At 39.9% G+C, this 13289-nt stretch overlaps 1 protein-coding gene across 2 annotated transcripts in view; it reads left to right on the top strand.

Moving 5' to 3' along the window:
• Nucleotides 1–13289, top strand: part of GPATCH2 (G-patch domain containing 2) — a 134602-nt gene that overhangs the window by 106124 nt on the left and 15189 nt on the right. The window contains exon 9 of one of the 2 annotated variants that reach the window (XM_044426858.1): nucleotides 9273–9355. In XM_044426858.1, coding sequence (XP_044282793.1) covers nucleotides 9273–9355 — 83 coding nt within the window. Of the gene's footprint in view, nucleotides 1–9272; nucleotides 9386–13289 lie in introns of both variants that reach the window. The other variant, XM_044426781.1, reaches the window with a different exon arrangement.

Raw genomic sequence — 13289 nt, 5'->3', positions numbered from 1 at the left:
GCTGCTACTTGGGCGAACCCTTGCACTTTCGCCAGACATTATCGTCTGAATGTTTGGGCTCAGCAAGATTGCTCCTTTGGCAGAGCCGTTCTTTCATCTATTCTTCATTGAGGACACCTCCCCTCCTCCTTTTATGGTAAGCTTGTTAATCTACCCATATGTGTGATGCACAGAGGCCACGACGAAGAAAAGCAGGTTGCTTACCTGTAACTGATGTTCCTCGGGCGGCCATCTGTGCAGTCACACAACCCACCCGCCGGCCCCGCTTGGTGTCGGTGAGTGGACATATTCGTTGGTACCGAAGGTTCTCTCTTTTTTTCATGGTACCGATCTTTTTCCTATCTAGTAGTGACAATTTTTTCCACATGGGGGTGTTTGTTCAGTCGTCAAAGACTGAACAAAATGGCGGACACTTCGCTTTTTATAGGCTATGGGGGAGGGGGAGCAGAGCTTTCCCGCCAAAAAACCGTTAGCTTGCAATCTTCCGGCCAAAGGCACTGCGCAGGCGCAGCACCCATATGTGTGACTGCACAGATGGCCACTTGAAGAACATCAGTTACAGGTAAGCAACCTGCTTTTGTGATTCATAGAAGCCGGGCAAGAAGGAATTGTGCTTCTGCCCCCATATTTTAAACTTTGGCACAGAAGAGGGAGAGTTGCATATATATACTCCATGCTTTGGCTTCTACGGCCATTTTGCCATAAACACCCCTTTTCCTCTTTGCAGCAGCCAAATAGCAGGAGCTACTGTGCTTTCTTTATTTCAGAAATATTGTGTCTTGTCTTGCAGTGCCAAAGGGATCGAAATATATATGCTAATGACAGACTCAAAGTTAAAGACTAAGTTATAATTTGTACCCAAAAGGTGCTACTAAAAGCAAGAGAAAGTTTGCTTGGTAGGTGGTGGGCATGCAGGTTTGCAGAAATAAGTATTTTATTGTAGATTCCAGTTGTCAAGAAGATTTAAAAGCAGAGGAAACTATGCAAAATTAAGAATGGGAATGAAGAAGGTAGTGCACGGCTGAGCTTGCCTTTGCACTCCTCCAGGATTTAACAGGTTAGCATTAATGAAAATATAGTGGCCATCCTATTAATCCAAACTGTTGCTGATTTTTAAAACCATTATTTAAAATTATTTTCTGGGCTGCCTGTAAGAATGGAATTCCCTCAGCATGATTTCAGCCTTTACTCTGTTAACAAGAATTTTGTCCTCTTTACCAGCCTTGAAATCAAGATTAAATACCGGGGAATTTAAATACGCAAATGGGGGATTTCATTATTTGTTTGATGCATTTATACCTGAATTTTCAATGTTAAAAAAGGCTGCTTGCAAGGTTAAGAAAATAATATAAAATATAAAGACAATTGTATATGTGTATGTGCCTTGTCAAGATAATTAAGGCAGAAATTAATGCAGCATGGCTACATATTTTGTGTACTCTCGGTGTAGTTTTATAGCTGCCGAGATAAGATCCACCCAGTTCTTTGTAAAACACACAGTGTTTTTTAAAATTTACAGAAAAATTCAAAAATGTCTTAAGAGATAATTTTGCATTACAAAGTAGCATTCTAGTAGCACAATTAATTTTCCTTTTACCAAAAGTGCTTTTCTGTTCTTTTTGAGATGAAGGGAACTTAACTCTGGCCATTTCACAGTATCCTTCTGAGACCACCTCATACTAACTCTCAAATCCAGCCTACGACTGAACTGCATACAAAAGGGATAAAACCAAAGGGTTCTACAGCCATCTGCAGGAACTCATTGATACTGTGCCAGTATTGTGCTTCTGCTTTCACAGAATTGCAGGATTCTAATTGAGTTAAAGACTTATTAATTGCAACAGAAAAATAAAATATACAAAGTCACCACTTTGCTTGAATGAATGAAAGGAAAGATGATTTTAAACATGCTTAAGAAGATGCAATACTGTGGAAGCTTTTGAATCATTCCCATGTCTTCCTTCAGCAATAGTTGTTTCTGAAGTTCAGGTTATGCATAGAATGTCTGCCTGCCAAAAGGAAAAGAAAAAAAAGGCTTCTGACTCTTTAGGTACCCTGAGTTAGGGTAACGTCCTACAGACACAGTTTGCTGAACTATGTTAGATGCAGCAGCACCTATGGTTTATATAAGACAGGATGGCCAGCTGTTTTGGATCTGCGGGAATGCATGGAAATTTGAGAAAGTGTTCTGGATGCCACCTCAAATTGGCATATATGGAGGAAGTTGCTAGACACATGGGTGTCTGGATATTCAAAAGTGAGCTAAAAAGGTTGGGGTAGAGAGAGTAATAGTAAGACTTCCCTCCCTACTTTACATTCTTATGTTACAATAAACATAATTAGGGAGGGAAAAGAAATAGCACAGCAAAGTGATGCGGGGAGAGAAGGAGCAAAGCCAGAGGATAGAACAGGAGATAAAGAAGGCTGGGGACAGGGAGGGGAAAGACATTGTGAAGAGAGAGGTAGCAAGACTAAGACTGGGACTGGTGAAAGAGTACAGAGGAAAAGTCAGTATAAGTGGCAGAAGATTGGATAGGGCCCAAAAGCAACTCTTTCTTTTGCTGTTTGCCCACCAACTGCAGATCTACAGTAGGTGCAGAAATTAAAAAGTAGAATCTGGTACCCTAAAGTTTTTCAAGGTTTTTATTCAAAATACAATTTTGAAGGAGGTGGGGAGTTGAATGGTCACTTTTGGAGCTTCCAGTAGGTGTTGCACTGGGGAACCATGGTTGTATAGGGAACTAATTTTCATTTCCCCTTTTTGAAAAGGATTTTTTGCATGTTTATTTATATTGGTTTATATTGGTTAAATATAAAAGAAATAAAACAGCAATTTTAACTATGAATTGTGCGGAGTTGCCCTATTATCCCAAACAAACTCACTAGGAATGAACCTCTGTTGGTTCAGTGGAATGGGCTTCAAAGTAGAAGAGCTCAGAGTTAGCAAACAAATTTGAATCTGAGAAGCAGCTTTGTGTATTGAAGTGAGAGGAAATATTAGAGCCATTAATGCCTGCATTCTTCAGTACTGTAGCCTAGCCTTCTTTAACCTCTGGTCCTCCGTTATAAGTCCATTTCCAGTCATCATGGCAAATGGCATGTTGGCTAACAATGATGGAAGTCAGGTTGCAGAAGGTTCTGCAGCCAATAAGGCAATGGTAGCAAATAAGTACAAGAAGCTTCTGAGTTTCTTAACTATTCTGTCTTAGATGTCAAGCTTAAATTACTGAAACTCGAAGGCATTCATATCCATCTTGAATCTTCCCAGGAGGTATGTGACCATTACTGTTTGTATTGTGATGTCCTTAGCTGGCATTCAGAATGCTGTTCATGGTCCAGCAAGTGATAGCTACAGGCCAAATCCTGCTTTCCCATTGATGACAATTGCAGTGTATTATTCTTGCCAACAGTGATGGCTGGGAACAAAGCTGTTTTTTCAGTTTTTTGAATGCAGTCACTGCCTTAACACACAATGTATCAATTTGATTGATTTGATTTTATATACTCTTCCTTTCTACCAAGAAAAAGGCACTCAAGGTGCCGACAATAATAACCATTTTGTACATGCACACTGCACTGTATTTTAAGGCTGCAGGAAAGTACTTAGTCATGAAAAGTTTTAATAATGAGTGAAACTTATTTTTTGTCACACTTTGTAGGGAAGAGTCCATGAAGCCTTTCCTACACTGTAGGAAAATTATGGCACCACCATTTGAGAAATCAGCGCAAAATATATAATTAAATTATAGGTATGCTAGGCATTCATTGCAAAACTTTGTACCATATTAAAATCTTAGAGCATTTATAGTATATTTCCCTTAGTACATGTATGATCTGTGATATTAGTAATCTGTGCAGGTTTAGCAAGCAGAGATACGACCTGATATAATGCTAAACCATGGTTTATTTAATCAATTGGCTATCAGTTTCTGGGTTGTTGTGATGACCAGAGAGTCTCACTTGCAGGGGAAATTAACCCTAAAGAACACTAAACACATGCCATTAAATACATGTCATAATCTTTTAAGGACTTTTTTTTTACTGCAAATAGCAGCTTTGGTGAGAGCAGGTTTAGTCCTCTTCTTTCCTGCTGATTTCTGATGAAAGTCACCCCTCCAAAGGTTTTATTTATATTGGGCAGCATCTTCATGGGCACCAGGTGAGAATGTCCTTTCAGTACACATAGCAGGAACGTTAATATTCAATGGGACTGTAGTTTGGGGAAAGAATTATATTCATATTAAGCCAACCATTGTGGTTCTAGGCCTGACTGAGGAAATAGAATATAGCAGCTGCTATGTAGTCTTTTAAAAGACACATTTAAAAATGCAAAAACTCCATTTTAATGGCATGTGCAGATTAAACAAGAAAGCTGCTCTCATATTCTGTCTTTCACGAAACAGAAAAAATTCCTGACATTTTAGAGCACAGTGATGGAAGCATTTTTTTGAAGTCACAGGAAATATTCATTTGCCATGCAGCATACTAAAGAATGAAATTAAAATGATAAGGGAAGTAGACTCAGCAGAGAACAAACATAACATAACAAAACAAAATGATGTTGTTGGCATCAAATAGCAGCTGTGGCATTTGTTCCTAATGCTGTTTCTTTAAAAAAAAGCCTGAGGATTTTAATGTGGCAGTACCTGTTAATGGCAACACTATATTTCCATTTATCGTCATGGATTCTTTCCTGGTATTCCTCCTTTGTCTCTAAATAGCATCTCTTATCCCTCCCATTCCTGTAACTACTCACATAAAGAAAACATATAATAAATATTTCTAGACAAAGGGAAAGCATTCTTGTAAAAATAAATTTGGCAGCCATTTTTACAATCATCTGTTGTTTCTCAGAAGACATGACAACAACAAATATATATTTGGCCTGCTAGTATAAGTTCACACCAGTCTGGCTTTTTCAGCCCTTTCTTTTCCCTCTACCACAACTTTGCCACTGCTGTGACACTTGCAGGCCTGCTTCACTGTTGTGCAGCTGATGCCCTGTCCAGGCTTATATCTCTCCTAGTGACAGTGAGTGTTCTTGCCAAATGCCAGGGACCATAGTCACATCTGTTTGTCTCCCAAGCTTGTCTGTGGCTGCTCAGGAACACTTTTTATCCAGGGGGCAGCTTTAACTAGGCCTAATACTCCGGAAAGCCCTGTTTGTAAATGCATACAAAGGGGCGACAAGTTTCTGTTGTCTTTCCTTTAAAATTATTCCCTTTGACATGACTTGCTCAAGTCCCTGTCACCAGCACGTCAACAGCCAAGTTTTCAGGCAAGGTGGTCTTAACAAGTTCTCTTGCCCCTGCCAAATAGCATGCCTAGCTTCCTGCCAGAACACTATTTATAAATGATAGCTTGCAGCGATCTATGGATATGTAGAAAGGAATTGGTGGAATTAGCTGTTTGTAATCTTCAAGTCTGGGGATCGTGCTAAGGAACGTACAGGCATGACTGCTCAGAGCTTGTTCTGTTTGCCATCTCTTTTGCAAGGAACGTAGCAATTTTATTCAGTAAATCAGAAAAAACAAGCTTTCTAAATAAAAAGTAGATAGAATGCTTAGCTTCCTTCCCAGGATATTGTTTGTTTGTTTGTCTGTAAGCATTTCTAGGCTTATATGAGATCAATAAGAAAATAACACACTAGAACAGGTTTTTTAAAGCTATTTCAAGAGCAGGCAAGGCCAATGGATACTTCCTTTCCCATACATGGGGCATTTTATTCTGATGGCCTGTAGGAGAGAAGGAGGGGACCCATCCTAAAGGCAGTGGTGAACCTTACGCTCCAAACATGCATTAAAAGTTCAGTCATTCAGATAGACTGTGCTCTCTTCATTGTTTCAAGGCTAATCCATGCCAATAATTGCAGACATGAATAGGAAGGAAAACCTCTCTAGAAACTGTATTCTGCATAGAAATGAAAGAGTTATTTCATAGTACACCTTAAGACTCAGAGGTTTTTTCTGTGCTGCAACTCACAGAGAAAACTAGATATGCAGGGGGCTGGCGCTTTCACTTTCTATCATAAATTGGAATTACAGTGTTTGCATATATGTGTATGCACCCGCCCCCCCCATACTTCAAATCCATACACATCCACTTTTCACCATTAGCTATTAACACGCAAAGGCTCTGAAATTGACCAAATTAGTTATCTTGCTTTGAGAGGGAAGGGGAGATTTTTAATAATAGTTCCTTTTTCATTTTTGATCATATTGCTCAGTTTTCAGCATGAAAAGCTGCCTGCTTTTCCTTCAAATTGCAAAACAAAGCAACTCTCTTCCTGGCTAGTTATCAGATTCTTCTGCTTTGCAAAGACAAATGAATCATTTATGCTGAAGGAACATATCTGCCTTTCAGACATCATTGATTTTAAATTAAAAAGTAACTGCTATGTTCCACACAAAGGTTGACAGCAATAACAAAGTAGTCCTTACTTAGGGTTGTTTGTTGCAACTCTATTGCATGTGCCGACAGAGAAGCTTGGAGGGGAGGATCCAAGTTCCATAATCTAACTGATCAATAATCTAGATATCTCAATGCAGTGTAACAGATAATCAATGTGAGCAGAATTGGTGAAGCATAGCTAGCTGTTATTCCTGGAGCTAAGGTCTTCAGGTTCAATTGGCTGACTTTATTAATTTTTATCTTTCATCCTACCTGAATTCTTGTTTCCCTCCTTCCCATTCTTTCTCAGACTCTCTTCATTATAACAATCCAGACAGATTATACATTCAGTTATACTGTGAGCTCTGCCCAGAAGTGTCTTGCTTTCAGTGACCCTGCAATAATACTAGGTCCTGCTATGAACAGAGGAGAAGGAGGCTTAATATTTCTTTGTCTTAAGTCATATTAGATCTCCTACTAGTATAGAGTCTACTTTTGGACAAGATTTTAACTAATCTACAAGGCCTTATTTTTGACATAGTCTGTATTTCAGTTTAGACATCTTCAGACTGTGAAGATACAGATTGTAGGACATAACATAAATTGTAGGACATAATAGACATCTGGTTATTTTCCTAAAGTTAAGCACAATTTGACCAATTGTATGTGGTACCCAGTCAAAACAATGTTATGATGATCTAGCTATGAAGAAAAGGTTATATGAATTTCCATTTTTCAGAAAGTCCATACCCCACACCATGTTACCCTGAAACAGAAACTTAACATACTGTGCGAAGCTGCTGGGTAGGTATTGATAGGTATGCAAAATGCCTAAGAACAGTTAATTACAAAATATAGAAGCATCATATCTCAGTAGCTGAAAAGGACTGAGGGCCAAATTAGACATAACAGTGAAGGACTGTTGCTTTTCACATTTGCCTGAGAAAGGAAGTTATCTTCTCCTGTGCCTTAGCTGTCCCCTGTCATTTGCTGCAGTCACATCTCCCCACCAAGTAGTTATGGCCAACCCAAGTGTCACAAACGCCATCATAAGACTAAGCACAGATTTCGTTGCCTGAGCATTATGCCAGCTTCTTTTATTCCCCCCTTTTCCACTCTTTTTGGCGCAACATCTAGCCTGATTAAGTATTCAAAAGAGCTTAAATGCTTGCTCACAGTTTTGTGATATTTTGATTGGTCCTAATGTGGGTTTTAAAAATGATTTTGTGTGTGAATATTTAATCATTTCGTGAAAGGCTTTGGTATAAGATCAGCCTTGGACAACAGTTCTGCCTTTCTGGATCTTTGGGCTAGTTCTCTAATCAGTTTTCCCATAACTAATATTGTTACTCTTACTACATTGCATTTATATCCTGCCTTTTTTCCCATTGTGTTCGCTCCATTTTATCCTTGCAATAACTTTGTGAGGTAGGTTAGGCTGAGAGTAAGTGACTGACCCAGAGTCGCCCAGTAAGCTTCTGGCCGAATAGGGACTAGAATCTGTTTCCCTGATCCCCAGTTCAACACACTGACCACCACGCCACCCTGACTCTCATAAGTATAGAGCCAAATGTACAGAGGCTGTAAATACTTTGCTTTGAGGTTTCCATGCTGGCGTTCCTGCCAAAGATCCAGAGAAGGAATTAAAAACTGAACTCAGGAATTACTGCTGCTTCAATGGATCTCTGTTGATGAAGTAAGCTATAAGCTAACTACCTCTTATTTTCTAGGTCAAGAATTAAGTCACAAATGTTTTGCTTTGCTTTTAACTGCAACAGTATGGAAATGGGTATATCTGCTAAAATAAATTTAACCTCTTGGTTAATTTAACATGCTAGATCTAAGCTAAGGAGACTTTAATGGCTTTATCTCTGTCCCTCTTGATATCTTTATTGTTTCAGTCAAGTATTGGAGAGTACAATGACCCTTTTAGAGAATTATATAGCCCAGAAAGATCTCTGGACTGAAGCACCTACTTCCCATAGTTACCAAGGGTCCCTACTACCTTTTGTATTGTGTGATAGACAGGTTTTAGTACCAGCGGTTAAGCTTGAATAATTAGACAGCCCCACCCCCATCCGAACAATTTGTATTCATGATCTCTGTGATCCCAAGGTAAGAAGATTGTCAAAATCTCTCCAAGGATGTTTGTTGCAGAAAGCTTGTAAAGATATAAACAATGTGGAAACAAGTTTATGGAAGAATTTTTTAGCCTTCTTCCTTGGTACTACAACTAAGTCATCTAGTGAAATAGATTGGAGGTCTTTTGAGGACTGACAAATAAAAGTACTTCTTCACACAGAATATAATTAACATAGAAATATGTATTAGAAGATGTGGGAAGTTGCAATCAACAACTTGAGAGGGAAACAAAATACTCTTCTTTGTGTATCTCATTTTAAAATTCAAGAGGCAATTAAAGAGAAGGAAGCTTTGTTTGCCACAAGTTTATATTCTGGCAAGAGCTGCTTGTTAACGTAAAACTGATAAAGTTTTTGCAACAATAAATGGTATTTCAACAGCAGCCATCAGCAGCCAATTGATAACTCACCAGGAGTATTGTGATCACTTAAGATAATTAGTCTTACTTATTGCCTTGACAGAAGCATCAGTGTTTTATTTTATTTTGAGTCAAAAAGACTGCAGGTTTTGACATATCAGAAGCATTTTTTACAGTATTTATTCCAGTGACCATGTATGCTGCTTCTTCGTACAGAGTGCTTGTCAACAAACATAATTAGGTTTCAATATTCAAAGGATTCTAATGTGTCCCATCTTTATTGAGACTGTTTTAATTAAGAGACAGATTTAACTATACTAATTCTGCTAAATCATTATTTTCTAACCTTTTGTTAATACATCTCTCTGGTAATTGCTTACAGACAGACCAGTGTCCATTTAGGATCATTATGCATGGGTGATATCAAACGAAGGAGAAAGGCTGCACCATTGCCAGGACCTACTGGTAAGCAGATTCACCAGGATGCCATAGCAGGTATAGAAAAAAAAGTGAAATGGAATAACCACAAATTGTAAGTCTGCTAAACCTTACAGAGTGAGAAAAGCACTTTATTTCTCACCAGCATATAACTAGTCTCAAGGTGGTTTGCAATACATTTTAATAGATGCTTTGAAGGATGCCTTCCCCCTAAGGCCACTACTGCTGGAACTTTGTTTTCAGTAAACATACAAGGGATTGTAACCAAAGAGTATGTATTAATATAGATATACAAACTGTTACCACATGATGTTCCAAATAGTGTGAAGAGCTGGTACAGCTGTTCCCACATCCTGTCATCATTTGGCCCTGAACTCTCCTCCATTTCCTGATTTTTTCATGTAGAAAATTAATACTCATCATTGCGAATGGGAACTTTCCTCCTATTGTGGGAGACCCCAGTGGCCATTGGGGAATGTGTTAAAGCCCTCATTTCCCCACTCACCAGAGCCTCCTAGTCCCCATATGTCCCAGCTATAAAATGGATGCATAGCAGCAAATAAAATTAAGTACTGCATACTTTCTAACATGTGTATTTTAGAAGCAGAGATTGATAAATCCTTACTTGGGAAGTTAGGAATTTGAATGGACAACTGTATTTCTGCAGACCACATTTTCTCTTTACTTTTGTGTATGCTTCTTTATATCACTGTACTATAATTTACTGCACCTTTATTGCACTTGTTTCTCCAATAGTCCTATCCTACCATTTGTAGCACAGCACAGTCTGGGAAAATCCAGATGAGCAGGTTTTCCTGTTAACATGCATTCATGTGGCATAACCTCTTTATCCAGTGCAGAAGAATTTTGCAGCCAGTGTTTACAATATAGGGTATTTTTATGAAAGAGCGTAAGTCTCATGCAGTGGATGTTAGCTTCCCCCTGCTCCCTGCAGGCAAACTAGTACTGCTTGATTACCCTGATATGGTAACTGGAAAATTTGCCAAATGTTACAGGAAAAGCATCTAAATACATCTTGTATTACCATTTCACTTACATGGTAACCCTCAGTCAGAGACCATGCACAGTGGTGCTCTCTGCAGTGTCTGGCATTTACCGTATTTTTCGCTCTATAAGAGGCACCTGACCATAAGAGACACCTAGTTTTTAGAGGAGGGATCCATGGAAAGCTTCCTGATAATCACAGGCACATTCCCCATCACTTCCCCATGGGCTTCATTAAAAGACGGGTTGCCATTTGAAAACACACACCGACCTGTGATTAACAGCTCTCACCTGCGCCGGAGGAGGGGGGTGGAGCAGGGCGCGCCGAGCGCGTGCCAGCAAGGTGTGGTGCAGCTGGGCCAGCAACGTGCCGGTGGTGTTCTTCCGGGTGGTGGGGGTGAGCAGTCCGTCTCTCCGTGCGGCCGGCGGGTTAAAGCCTGCAGCTCCTCCTCCTCCTCCGCGGCAGGTCTTCCCAGGTGGTGGGGGTGAGCTGCGCAGCAGGTCTTCCCAGGCAGTGGTGGTGAGCAGTCCATCTCTCCGTGCGGCCGGTGGGTTAAAGCCCGCGGCTGCTCCTCCTCCGCACCGCTCCACCTGAGCGGCACAGCTCTCACCTGTGCCGGGGGCGGGGGGTGGAGCAGCATGTGCCGAGCGCATGACGGCCAGGTGGTGCCATGTGGTGCAGGCGGGCCGGCAGCGTCCCGGGCGTCGGGCACACACACATTCGCTCTATAAGACACACAGACATTTCCCCTTACTTTTGAGGGGGGAAAAAGTGCGTCTTATAGAGCAAAAAATACGGTAGCTGATGCTGAAGCTTTAATATTGTTTGCTCAGTAGTTAATATCAGTATTAATCATAAGAATCTCAGTTCATCATGAGGTATTCACATGTTGCGCACAAAAATGACTGCATTTTCTGAGGAGAATGCTCTGATGTATTAGAAGATGCTCTGGGTCAAACTGAATCATCATCAACAACAACATTATTATTAGCTTTATAAGAAGTGCAATTTGATCAGGACGACTGTGCAATAGGAGAGGAGGATTAATCCTTCCCTCTTCTCCAAATCCTACTTCTCATGCATGCATGTGAAGGACAGTTAAAAAAAGGAAAACAGTTCCATTACCACCAAGTAGAGTATTCTAGAGTAGTAACCAAACAAACAAAAACAAAGCCTTAGTTACACAGTATACAGTAATGTAACATGGAGTTTGAACCTCAGTATCAAGGACTACTGTTGATTGGGTATGATATGCCATAGGTGTTTTTCTAAGTTATTGTACTCTGCATGTCATGTTATAACATTTATAAAAATGTATTTACAGGTATAGTTCTTACACAAATTTAGACCTGTAAAGCTGTTCCCAGAAGTTAGTCAACTCTGAGTCTACCCTTTTGGCAGCATTGCAGTCATCAATGACAGCAACAGACCAAGAATAATCTAAAAAAGATTGCTAAAGTACCTTAGGGCACAAGCTTGTGCAAGTTTGGACAGGAAAAAAGGGCCTGCAACTCCCAACATGGTCTTTTTTCTGCCTAACCTGCATAGGACTATGCCTTTAACGGCTGCAACATGGAAAGAGGAAAATGTCTAGGTCAGGTCCGAAGATTCCGAACATATGTGTGGTGAGAAGGAAAATGCTTAATGGCTGACAAGAGGATAATATAATTATTTCTACAAGGTGATTTTAACTTCACAACTTGCGAGAGACAGAAGGAAGTAATTTTGTCAAGTCTGTGTGCATATAAGGCATCATAAAATTAACCTTAGGTTTTACATTTACGTCGTTTTGTACTTTTTTGAGCCCCAGTTTCCAACCCATTCAGTAGCTTAACTCTGTATAAGCTAACAATGTAACGTTTTGGGTTGTGAGAATAACAGCATTAAAATTCTTTAATCTTGCAGTATTTAAATGATTTGTATGGTGTTTTGTTTTGTTTTTTAAATAAGTGATTCAGCATGGGCTTTGAGAATTAGAATTATGCTACTGCTCTTCAAGGGCAACTCATTGGATAAGAATAGAGGAAAGTGCTACTCAGTAACTACAGAGAGGTTCCACACAATGGAGTGGGTATGAGCGTGAACTGTGAGTCGGAGATACTCCTGGTTCAAATCTCAGTTAACCATGAACTCATTAGCTAGGTCCAAACGAGTCATTATCTTTCAGCCTTGCTGCCTCCTCCCCTGCTTCCCAGTAATAATGAAGGCACAAAGGTAGGCTGGCTCTGCTGCAGCATCCTATCATGGAAATGTTTAGGAGAATCATCTAGCTTTCTTTGATAGAACCATGCAGAGAACTATAACTATAAAGGCCTACAAGAGACCACATCCAGGATGGCAAAAGTCTACTGCCCCTGGTGTCCTGAGTATCACAGGGTGGGTGCTGTTAAATGTGTCTACTTTGCAACGGGTGGGAGTAGATATTGCACCACTGTGATGGCTGAGTGTAAAATGCTGGGATCCATGGGCCTGATTGGATGACATGGTTCCTCTCAAGAAAATGAGTTGCTATGGCTCACATCAGTTGGCAGACAGTAGCCCCTGAGCTGAAAGCCCTCTCCCTCTTAAGTATGGGCCCTTTTTAAATTTCTAAATTATATGAAAAATGCACTCTGCACCTACTTAGGAAAGCCTGCTTCTATTGTTTGATATTATTTTTTTCCAGTGCCAGCTCTGAATATATGCCTTGAGAACACTGGCTAATAGAACTAGGGTGTTTTGCTTTTTTTTTCGACGTAAAATTATTTAAATGGCTGCTAACATTCTACAAAGAGTGAATAACTAAGACGTGAATTCATTCCAGAACCCCATCAAATGTGTGTTTCCCACTTTGACACATATGTAACTCAATGCAAATATGCCTCACAGTGGTTTTTAAATACAAGTTAATTATTTTATTTTAGTCACTCCTTTCGACATTGATTAACCTTATCCTAAAGGTTCAGCCCTTGCAAA

This window comes from Varanus komodoensis, unplaced genomic scaffold (assembly GCF_004798865.1).
Source record: "Varanus komodoensis strain SLA01 unplaced genomic scaffold, ASM479886v1 scaffold1, whole genome shotgun sequence".
Lineage (NCBI taxonomy): Eukaryota > Metazoa > Chordata > Lepidosauria > Squamata > Varanidae > Varanus > Varanus komodoensis.
Note: the sequence above shows the minus strand (reverse complement) of the source record. Positions and strands in the feature narration are given on the sequence as shown.